At 41.3% G+C, this 11,225-nt stretch overlaps 2 protein-coding genes across 2 annotated transcripts; one reads left to right on the forward strand and one right to left on the reverse strand.

Annotated features, from left to right (window-relative positions):
* Window positions 1-2,159: 2,159 nt before the first annotated feature.
* Window positions 2,160-7,498, reverse strand: LOC122323248 (serum response factor-binding protein 1-like). The gene is made up of 3 exons (XM_043216941.1): window positions 7,283-7,498; window positions 5,656-6,333; window positions 2,160-3,830 (listed from the first exon to the last, which is right to left on the reverse strand). The coding sequence occupies exons 1-3, from the start codon at window positions 7,496-7,498 to the stop codon at window positions 2,286-2,288; spliced, it is 2,439 nt and encodes an 812-aa protein (XP_043072876.1). The 3' UTR covers window positions 2,160-2,285.
* Window positions 7,499-7,509: 11 nt separating this feature from the next.
* On the forward strand, window positions 7,510-11,167 carry LOC122323847 (macoilin-1-like). The gene is made up of 5 exons (XM_043217949.1): window positions 7,510-7,645; window positions 8,765-8,906; window positions 9,049-9,175; window positions 10,412-10,535; window positions 10,972-11,167. The coding sequence occupies exons 1-5, from the start codon at window positions 7,566-7,568 to the stop codon at window positions 11,165-11,167; spliced, it is 669 nt and encodes a 222-aa protein (XP_043073884.1). The 5' UTR covers window positions 7,510-7,565.
* The last annotated feature ends 58 nt before the right edge of the window (window positions 11,168-11,225 follow it).

Raw genomic sequence — 11,225 nt, forward strand, 5'->3', positions numbered from 1 at the left:
TTTCAGTGTTATTGTTCCTTCATTCGTCCCCCTTCTGCTTCTACCCATGTTTTTGTTTACTTGCAACTCATTTCATTTTTTTACACTTATCCTTTTCGAACTGAAAGCATCTAAATTTAAGCCTGAAGCGGTCATAATTGCTGTATTGTTTCATGTCCTGGTCCCTATAAAACAAAACCAAACTTTGAACTCCCTATAAGCCGTTTAAGTTCGGGTAATATGACAAACATCGACCTCGCGCACGTCAAAATACTTTCTAAACAGATGCCAGGCGGGAGTTTGCAGCAAATAACGATAAAAACAACAGTTAGCAAAGCATTTGGCTTAGCAGAGTCCGCGAGCTCAAAACTGACTCCATCCCCCATCCTAAGACAACAAACCAGGGCCTAGACTCCACCAATTCAAGCTTTTGCGAGTTAAGCGGACTCCTAGACTTCTATCAGAGCGTATCGGATCGACGTTGCGCGTCGCGTTATCCGTGTCAGACCTATATAACGCGATTTACAGCAGCAACGCTCGAGCTTTCGAAGAAAACTTTAAAAAGCGTGCAAGTGGGCAACCGACCGAGTTACAAATACTAAACTCTTGTGGTTACAGCTTAAAAAAAATCAAAACCAAAACCAATGCATTAACGCATCTTGTCGCGTACAGTTGCAGTCGTACTGTCCGATACGGTTAAAGTTGAATCGTAAAAACAGCAGGGACTACACTGCGGAAATATGCATGCTTGCATGGGTGCGTGTGATAAACAGTCATCGTTGCGCGGTTTGGGGACATTCAATAAACGACTCGCAGTTAAACGATATCTAAAACGTGCTGATTTAAGTTGTACGCGATAAACCCGCCTGCTCCGGATACCGAATGCACATAAAGCAGCTTCAGAGGTAGCCATGATGACAGCAGAAGTAGGCTAAGTGGACTTAGCCTAACGACTTAACATCTACAGGATTGAATGTGCAACACTTAAACGCCAAATTAAAGCGGACACTCACCGGTGGTCGTCCCAGCGTGGGTCGCAGTCCCGTCCCATGCGTCGCTCCTTGTAAAGGAGTTGTGTACAAACTGTCAGCAGAAGCCTCGGGCGCACAGACATTATTAGTGGACGGCGGTGTGTTTATTTGTATACGGGCTGCGTTGGAATAAGCTGCACACCGTCGATCGGAAACCGCGCTAAAAACACCGTGTTGTTCACCTCTAACAACCCCTGTTAACATTACTTGTCCTGGGACCGAGGAACCCCCCTTTCTCATGATCCTCAGAGGCGCAGGTTCCCTTTGTCCCACTTGTGCTTTGAGGCTCGATTTCTCTCAAATCCGAGCGAGCGGATGCAAAATAATCATAAATGATGAAAGCGCACAGTGTTAGGAATGCATCGATGTAATATGAGTGAAATCGCTGAAGCCTAAAACACCCGATGTAAGCGATTAAAATGCGATGCAAACTCCCTCTCGCTAGAGCGAAAAATGGCTCCAGGAAGCGGACAATGAAGTAGGGGATGAGGTTTACGCGCGAAAGGTCCTCCCGCGAAACTCAGATTTCCCGGGAAATATTTGAAACGGATTTGCATATGCGAAATCATTGGCCAGCACCGTTCTGTTTTCCGCCCTCAAGCGCTGACGTGTTGGTAAAGCGGAGCCAATGAAAACACAAGATGGCGGATTTTTTAAAAAAATACACCGGCTTGTCCTTTAGGGGGCGTTAGATATCCAGCACAATCTTAGTGCACTACATAGTCTAATCTAATAAACTGAAAAATAAATATATCAGACGCTTAATTCTAACAGATACGTAAAAGTAAACATGAAGCAAAACGTACAGAAAATATTATTGGTATTTTATTACCCACAACCAAAAGAAACCACCGAATTAAAAACTAGTTAAAGTAAAATGAACATAAATAGATTTGAAAATGTTCTTTTCATTATACTACAGGGCAGATAATATTTGTGTACAATTTTAGAAACGTTTAAACTAGAATACAGGGCAAAATTTACTGCAGTATATATATAATATAATTCAACATATCAAACTGGCCATTGTGAGGTAAATATCATCAATACTTAGGAAGTCTTTGATGGTGCAGCTGGAAAAACTGGAACTGTATGAGGGAAAACAAATAATAATAATAATAATAATAATAATAAAACACTTTCACACAGTTTTATCTATGACGTATGTATTACACACAATGGAAAAATCACTTTGAACAGTTTAACATCTGTGTATTAATACAGCTTCATAGTAAATACTTTTTCAAGGTGAATAAAACAAATTAATTTAATTTCTTAATCCTCGTCAAATTTGATCTTTTTCCCTTGGAATACTGCGATTTGTGACTGCTGTTCCTTTCTCTTCCTGCTAGCCTCCCATGAGGGATGGAGGCACTGCTGGGGTGGGTCTGACATCCTGCCAGGTGGACCTCTGGGACTCCTCTTCTGCTCAAACTGCGGCCTCCCCCTCTCTGCCCCTGAAGGTCCCGCTTGCTTTTGTTCAGCAGCTTTAAAAGTCTCTCTGTTGGGTTTGAACGGAGCCGTCCTCCTGTCAGCACCAAGGTCTTGGCCTTTATATTGAGATGCTTTCATCCTACCCTCAGGACCTTTCCTCCGGTTCTGGAACCGAGGAGGTCTCGAGCCAAACTTTGCTTTCTGAGAGGACACGCTAGATTTGGACAACACTGGGCAAAACACAGACTGCAGTTTACCTAGGTTCGTCTCATGGGGTTTGCTGACGGCCTCCTTGTCAGTTTTCTGAAGCTCGCTCTTTTTCTCCTCGACTTTACTTTGGCTACTTTTCCGTTTCTTGAATTTGCTAACCTTGCCCAGAAAGAAATCATCGTCATCACTCTCTTCAGACTGAGACGACTGCTTATGGAAACGTTCCTCTGTGCTGTCATCGAAATATTCCTTCTCTTCCTCCTCATCTGATAAATCGCTTTCTTCCTTGTCCTTTTCTGCCTCAACCCTCTTGGTCTCAGGTAGGTCTTTTTTCTTTGGTGGCTTTAAGGCGGCCTCTGTTTCTTTGCTTGCTTTACCAAGGTTCTTCTTACTTACATTTGAAGACTTTTCAGGAGAACTTTTGATATTACGAGCAGTGGCCTCTGCTTTCTGTGATTTAACTTCAACCCCTTTAGATCTTTCTGGAGATGTTGTGATGATCTTGGAAGGTGTACTTTCTGTTGGCTCTGCAACGCTAGACGTATGGGTCCCAGGGTTAGAACTGTTCAGTTTTTCCTCTACCACATCACCCTCCTCTTTACTGTAATCACCGTTGTCCTCATTTGGTTCCTCGTCTTCCTCTTCAGATTCCTCGTCTTCCTCTGGTTCTTCTTCTGATTCCTCGTCTTCCTCTGGCTCCTCTTCTGATTCCTCGTCTTCCTCCTCCGATTCCTCATCTTCATTCTGGGACTGCACCGTATCCAGTTTGTCAGTCTTCTTCTGCTCTGCTTCCACAGCTTTAGCTCTTTCTTTTTTGATGGCTTCTTTGACCTTCTGGAGCTTGTTGATGAAGCGGGAATGTGTGGCGATATGTGCGATGGCTCTGTCCACTGGGCTCGCCTGAGAGTCCTGCAAAACCTTCGCAAGGTCAACATTGTCCTGAAGTGCAGTCATGGTCACCTGATCCAGCTTAAGGCTCCTTAAAGCCGTGATTTTTTTCATGATTTCAGCTGCTTTTTCTTGGCTTTCCTTCAACTCAGATTCCTGACCCTTCTTCTTTTTCTTCAGAGAAGCCACTTGCTCTGTCATTTTACTGATGATCAGTACCCTCGCCCTCTTCACTTCCTTCCTCATCCTGATAACTTCCTCTGGGATGCCCACTGTTTCAGATGATCCCTGTAAAAGACATTTATTTCAGAATAACCTTCAAGTAAAAAGTANTGCAGTCATGGTCACCTGATCCAGCTTAAGGCTCCTTAAAGCCGTGATTTTTTTCATGATTTCTGCTGCTTTTTCTTGGCTTTCCTTCAACTCAGATTCCTGACCCTTCTTCTTTTTCTTCAGAGAAGCCACTTGCTCTGTCATTTTACTGATGATCAGCACCCTCGCCCTCTTCACTTCCTTCCTCATCCTGATAACTTCCTCTGGGATGCCCACTGTTTCAGATGATCCCTGTAAAAGACATTTATTTCAGAATAACCTTCAAGTAAAAAGTACTTGAGTGTAATACTATTCACAGATAGTGAATAAAAGCATTTGTTAATTATTCTATAAAGGAACATTCTTTCAATATTTACTCATCTTCACTCCAAACCTGTATTCTGTTGTTTTCCAGGTAACACAAAATGTTTTTTCTGCAGTATGTACCTTAGTTTCAGAGTCACAGTTGTTTAACTGTTTAACCATAAAGGGTTAGTTCTCCCAAAAATGTAAATTAATGTAAAGTCATTAATTACTCGCCCTCATGTCAAGAGCTTTCTGGCCCTGTGCATCTAAAAGGTCCCCAGGCCCAGAAACATAGTGAGGACATTATTAACATAGTAAGTAAATACTCCATGTGGTTCAACTGTAATTTTATGAAGCTATGAGAATGCTTTCTGTATGCAAATAAAACAAAAACCATGACTTTATTTTAATACTTCTCCTCCCCATCACTATTCATGTGTTGTGCTACTCTCAGAAGTGTTGTTACTATTACAGTACGATACAATTATGCTTATGATATAATTAGGATTTAACCACTGATGTCACATGGAGTATTTTAATGATATACTATACTTCTGATCCTGGACACATTTCAGATACCTTCAGATACCAGATACCTAATGCCAGAATTTTCATTTTTGGATGGCCCCTTTGATTGTACAGTGGCTTAAGCATGTTGAAAAGATAATTAAATCCAGTGTTTACTTTGAATGTGAATGTCTTTCACTACCATTCAGTTTGTCCTTTTGTTCACAAAGGATGCATTTATTGTGGTGAAAAATTGAAAAAATTAAAAATAAGTACAAATTGCTACGCAATAAACATTTCTTAATATTATAATAAAAACATCTCACTGACCCCAAACTTTTGAATAAGTGTATATTTAGATTTACCCATTCTTAACCAAAAATATCAGATCCCAGGTTTCAAACATCTTGTATTGTTTTTGCATGCAAGCAAACACTGATTTTCAGGTTTACAAATTCAGGTTTTCCAAATTCTGGTTATTTTTTGACTTTGGCCTCTTTTTATTGTGAGGATAGGGAAATTGGCCATGGTAACTCTGGCAAAACTAATCAAGCTAGACAACGGCACTCATCTATCAACAGTTTTGCCAGATTATAGTAATGTTGTTGGCATGGTTTTCACCAATGGCATTTAGCCCTGAGATACACATCTAACCTGACAACGTGTTTTAGATGAATATTTGAAAGCATGCAGAGGGAAATATTTTCTGTGAGCAGTGACTATCAGCCTCTTCTCTACAAGAAACTGTTATATGACTCTTCAAAAATGTATCTTTTGTGTTCCACTGACAAAATAACAACATATGGGTTTGGAAGAACATGAGGCTGATTCATTTCGGGAAAAACATTAATTTAACATTATTTTATCAGCACTGTTTCATTGTATAATTGGATACAGCTTGTTTTATAGCATCTAATAATAGTATCACCTGCACTCAATGTAAACTAAAATATTTTAAAAACACCAAATACACTTCAAATACACTCACCTCAACTGTTAATGATTCTTTCTTCTGGCACTGATTGGTCTGTTCATTTATTGTCTCTACACTCGTCTTCTGGCTCTCCTCTGTGAACCCATCTATCACCTCTGGCCTGTCTTCATCTGTCTTTTTATCACCCTCATCCTCTTTCAGCTCCTCATCATCACCTTCATCGCTTAACTTCTCTGAACACGAATCATCACCATCGTTATCTCTTTGCGACTGATCTAGTGACGTGGCGTTTTCTACAACGGTTTTTGATTGTTTTTCAGCATTTAATGGATTTGTTCTCTCTTCTTTGAAGGCTTTGATGGCTGCCTTTATGCTCCGGATTTTCTTGCTGAACTGTGGGTGTGTGGCGATGCGGGCTATGGCTCGTTCGGATAGACTGGCCTCTTTATCCCGGCATACTTTCTCAAAGCTGATGTCCTTCTGTAGGGCGGCCTTGGTAACCCTGTCAAGTGAGATGGTCTTCAGCTCATGGATCTCCTCCCGAAGTCTGGCAGCTCGTCTGCGGAACTTCTCCAGGACTGCCTCACTTCCTTTCTTCTTCTCCAGGACTAAGATCTGACGGATGAGTTTCCGGATGAGGAGCACCTTCACCCTTTTGACCTCCACCCTCATCTTGACCACCTCATTGCTGAGGATCAGTACCGCAGGCATCTTCATGTACTTTCTAAAAAACTGAAATAACAAGAGCAACAAGTAGTGTAAGCATGCTATTGAAAGCTTTTATTATTATCATTATTATTATTATGTTTTCACATCATTCTTGTTAAGCCATGCTTCTTAACACTGGGATGTTACTTGCTCAGAAACACAAGGAATGCGTCACATCAATACTACTATTTTTTATTTTTTTTTCTCTCCTTTTAAAATAAAAGAAATAAATAATCTTACTGACCCCAGGTCTTAAATGGTAATTTATCTGGACTAAACTATTAACTAGAAATAAAAAAGAAATTGTAAACAAAAGGAATGTCATTTAAAGTGTTCTTTCTTTCATTAGTTCCATTTCAAATCTTGTTTTCAGTGTCAAATCACAGGTTTCAAATATAATTTCAGTATTACTTTATAAAATCATTATTATTTTAAGAAAAATATGTTTTCAGTTACAATTATTTTCTAAAAAAACATTTGTTGTGATAACGTGGACATGGAAATACATTTCTAGATTCTACTCACATTAAATACATACCATTTATATACATTAATTAAATATGCAATATATTACAGCGATGTTTGTGTACATCATCTTGAAAAAAGTTAAAAAAAGTTTCATTAAAAAAAAAGTACATTTATAGACAAGTGGAATGTTGACATGAACAGATCAACACTAATCTGTAACTTACAAAACAACAAATGCAAGTATTTCTAATAAACATAGATATAAGCTCCCCACAACGTATGCTCTCCCCCAAAAATGTTATTCAAGCAATAATTAATTCTCCCGACATATCTAACAAGCTGTTGTTTCTTCTCATCTAGCTCAAGCATGGCTGAAGGCATGTGTTGAAGTGATCCGGAGTGTTATATTTAAAAACACCGCGTGTGCGCAGTACGCCAACCGTTTCACTTCAGTATTATTATACAAACCATCGCAACCTCAAGCCACGTCAACGTTAACGCTTACCTTTACGAAATAAAGACGAAAATCAGACAGAAGAGTTGTCTGCTCAGGATGCCGCCATCTTGCCTCGGGAACGTAGCGCAGAGCGTACGACGTCGTTGCGTCACCAGGCGTCCAGAATAAAAATGGGAGGGCCTCACGCAGACTGTTTTTATTTATTTCTTTGTGTCTAGTGCAAGGCAAAAACTGACAGTCCCGCATTCGCGTAGCGATGCGCATCAGTATTAGGACGGCCACGTAGTTTCCCCTCGAGTGTTCAAAGTTACAGGAATCTAAAGGGTGGAGAATGAAGCGGCGCAATGCGGATTGCAGCAAACTCCGTCGCCCGTTGAAACGGAACCGAATCACCGAGGGTATTCACAGCAGGTACGGACGGAGGAGCTCCCGAGCACCGACCGCACCGTAATGGCGTCTGTGAACGGAGCTCGGCCGTTTACGAGCTGTCACAGTCAGATACAGATGACAGCTCCGTGCGGTCCTTCGCTCCGGCCCGAGTGTGTAGCGTATGCGCGGATGCTGGCTTTTGTGTGTATCATCCAGTAGTGCAGAATGCGAAAGGATGAGCATTAAATGTAGTGCAATGTTCTCGTGCAGCTGTCTTTTATGGCCATCATCACAAGATCCAGCTTGCGCAAATGTGTTTTGGGTCATGGTAGCTGGTGCCTAGCTAGTCTGCGGCTGCTCAACCAGCTGCAATAAAAACAAATGAATAAAACGGCTTGACCAACTGGTAGCTGTTGCTGGTCCACCAGAAACTAACTAAATNCTTGCGCAAATGTGTTTTGGGTCATGGTAGCTGGTGCCTAGCTAGTCTGCGGCTGCTCAACCATCTGCAATAAAAACAAATGAATAAAACGGCTTGACCAACTGGTAGCTGTTGCTGGTCCACCAAAAACTAACTAAAGAACTACTGAGCCGGAGCTGGATCTCACAGTAGGGCAGTATGTTGCTGTCACGTTATTGAAACGTTTCTGTCGCCTGCACTGTTTCCCACAGGTGTTGGGTTGTAATGAAGGTAATCTTATGCAAACCGGTTGATTTTTAGATTGTTCTTGTCGATTAAACCCTGTGCAACTAAGTCCTTCTAGTTTCTGTTAATTCCACATGACGCTGTTGACCCTGGCTGTATATCTGTGGTCCCATCTAAAAAATCACTCCCAAGATCCGCTTCTCATTCATAAATAAGCTTTTCAATAATGTGTGGTTTGTTTGGACAGGGCATNGTTGTAATGAAGGTAATCTTATGCAAACCGGTTGATTTTTAGATTGTTCTTGTCGATTAAACCTTGTGCAACTAAGTCCTTCTAGTTTCTGTTAATTCCACATGACGCTGTTGACCCTGGCTGTATATCTGTGGTCCCATCTAAAAAAATCACTCCCAAGATCCGCTTCTCATTCATAAATAAGCTTTTCAATAATGTGTGGTTTGTTTGGACAGGGCAATATTGCTGTCCGTGATTCTCCCGATTTCTCTTGATCTGGCAGTACCTTCCTGTATCTGAAGTTCCTGGTCGTTTGGGCGCTGGTTCTGCTGGCTGACTTTGTGCTGGAGTTCAGGTTCGAGTACCTGTGGCCTTTCTGGCTTTTCATCAGGAGCGTGTACGATTCCTTTAGATATCAGGGACTGGTGAGTATTTGATCTCTCTGTGTTACTAACGGCTCACTCTCCGCTCGATTGTTTATCAATCAGCTTTATAAACGTCTCTGAGCGTGTGTCGTTCTACACGGGCTTAATCGATCATCTCTACACTTCTCATCTGATTCCACAGGCGTTCTCTGTGTTCTTTGTGTGTGTCGCATTCACATCAGACATCATCTGCCTCCTGTTCATCCCCAAGCAATGGCTGTTCTTCGCCGCCAGCACGTATGTCTGGGTACAGTACGTGTGGCATACAGGTAGGTCAACATCGCCCAAGCTCCATCTGACTCTCCACGAGTATCATTTTAGAAGTAAAGGTTCTTGCACGCAGAGTCCGACGTTGTCAGATGCTATTTTCGTATTTGCTTTCGCAGAAAGTTGGTCCTGATCTGATTTTTATTTATTTTTTTTAAATATATATATGTAGAATATTTTTCAACGTACAAAAATTTTGAACGCTGTGTGCTTACACACTAATAGAGTTGATTGAACTGTAGAGAACGCATAGAAGAAATGATTTCGTGAAACTCTATCTCTATCTCTAACTCTATCATGTGATCGTAAATTGCACAATCCTCCTTTGACTTCCACTGACCAAAGAAAACGTCAAGCATGCGTATCCACTTGTGCTTCCAGAAACCCAGTTGACCGTTTTCTTGTTTTCTCTCAGAGTTTCTGTGCATGAAAAGCTGCATGAAAAGCTCCGTCAGAAGTTTTGCTAGCGAGTAAGCGCCTATAGTCTTTGTTGCCGATTATTCGTTGGCTTGGTTCAGGAGCATTCTGCTAAATATTACGCAACTGTTCACTTTTATAGCAGTTACTAGAGAGGGTGATGTTGAAAGGGCTTTTCTTATGCAAACGATACAATTTAGATCTCTCTGGATGTTCCTTTATCTTCTATATGAGCGAGTGGGCTTTTTTATTAAATTTTTTTCCCCCCCAAAGCGCTTGCTGGTGATTGACGCGACGGTTAATATGTTCGTAGTTTATTCAGAAGTGTTGTTGTTGTTGTTGTTGTTATTTTTGAAAAAGATTTGAACTCTGACTGAACGGCAGAGATCTTTGATGGATTTTCAAGCGCTCCTGTCATTATACGTCCTTTTCTTGGGTCGATTCAGTGATACCTCGGGATAGAGGAGGAAAAGAATCGCTGACACCGAGTGATTGTTCTTTGAAAACTGCTTCAATACGCCTTGAGCTGTGACTGTGATTGCTCCTGCTGACACACAACCTGTAGCGAGTCTCGACAAGAGAGGGTGCCTTCAGCAAACTAGGATTTTGTTTACGGCCTAGAGCTTGTTTCGTGAAACCTGTGTGACGTTATTGATCTCCCAAACAGCCGGTGGCCTTTTTACGCAGCTTCTTAGATGTCTAGGTCACTAATGGGCTAGAAGTCATTATAGTTTGAAGAATTATGCTTTCCTTGATACGTCCTAAAATGTCAGGCTAGAGATCAGCTGTCGAACATCATCTCTCTCTCGTTGTATTTTCAGAGCGAGGTGTGTGTCTGCCGACCGTCTCTCTCTGGATTCTCTTCGTCTACATCGAAGCAGCCATCCGATTCAAGGATTTGAAACATTTTCATGTAGACCTTTGCCGTCCATTCGCTGCTCACTGGTGAGCTTTGCTTCCATTTACGTTTGGCTACATGTTGTTATTTCAAACCCGTGCGATCTACTTTCTTTCAAAAAACGATAAGTTCTGAAGTATGTTAATGCTACTCCTTTCCAAAAAAAAACTCGCTGTCTTCCATCACATTGCATCCTTGGGAGCTGCATGTTAAAAAAAAACAACAACTTGTAATTTGGGGGTAAATTATCTTTTCATGCACAAAGTCACATTATGCTTCACCAATTTTTGGGTTATTAAACATAGCTGATGTAACTTTGAATGTAAGCTTTGTATTTGTAAACACACTGTTGGTGTCTCCATAGCAGCAAATGGGAGTGTTGCCATTATCTGAAGGTGTCTGATGTTGAGTCATCACTAGTTGTACCAATCATATTTTTTTTTTCTGTTTTCTGTAACATGTTGTTCCGTTCTTTCATTGCAGCATTGGTTATCCCGTGGTGACGCTGGGCTTCGGATTCAAGAGTTATGTCAGCTATAAGATGCGTCTGCGCAAACAAAAGGAGGTGCAGAAGGAAAATGAGTTCTACATGCAGCTCCTGCAGCAAGCCCTGCCTCCAGAACAACAGATGCTTCAGAGACAGGAACGAGAGACAGAGGAGGGTAAGATCACCATTTGACCAGTTTCATAACATGATCACGCCTTCTTGATTTGCTAAAGGGGAAGCTAAGCAAAGC

Source organism: Puntigrus tetrazona, chromosome 19, assembly GCF_018831695.1.
Source record: "Puntigrus tetrazona isolate hp1 chromosome 19, ASM1883169v1, whole genome shotgun sequence".
Taxonomy (NCBI): domain Eukaryota; kingdom Metazoa; phylum Chordata; class Actinopteri; order Cypriniformes; family Cyprinidae; genus Puntigrus; species Puntigrus tetrazona.

Bases quoted from the DNA above. Each gene is read 5' to 3' on its own strand.
- LOC122323248 (XM_043216941.1), bottom strand. From the start codon at position 7,498: ATGCGCATCGCTACGCGAATGCGGGACTGTCAGTTTTTGCCTTGCACT. The intron at 6,334-7,282 runs GTAAGCGTTAAC...TTGTTATTTCAG, and splicing joins TTCGTCTTTATTTCGTAAAG to TTTTTTAGAAAGTACATGAA. The intron at 3,831-5,655 runs GTGAGTGTATTT...TGTCTTTTACAG, and splicing joins AAGAATCATTAACAGTTGAG to GGATCATCTGAAACAGTGGG.
- LOC122323847 (XM_043217949.1), top strand. From the start codon at position 7,566: ATGAAGCGGCGCAATGCGGATTGCAGCAAACTCCGTCGCCCGTTGAAA. The intron at 7,646-8,764 runs GTACGGACGGAG...TTGATCTGGCAG, and splicing joins ACCGAGGGTATTCACAGCAG to TACCTTCCTGTATCTGAAGT. The intron at 9,176-10,411 runs GTAGGTCAACAT...TTGTATTTTCAG, and splicing joins ACAGTACGTGTGGCATACAG to AGCGAGGTGTGTGTCTGCCG.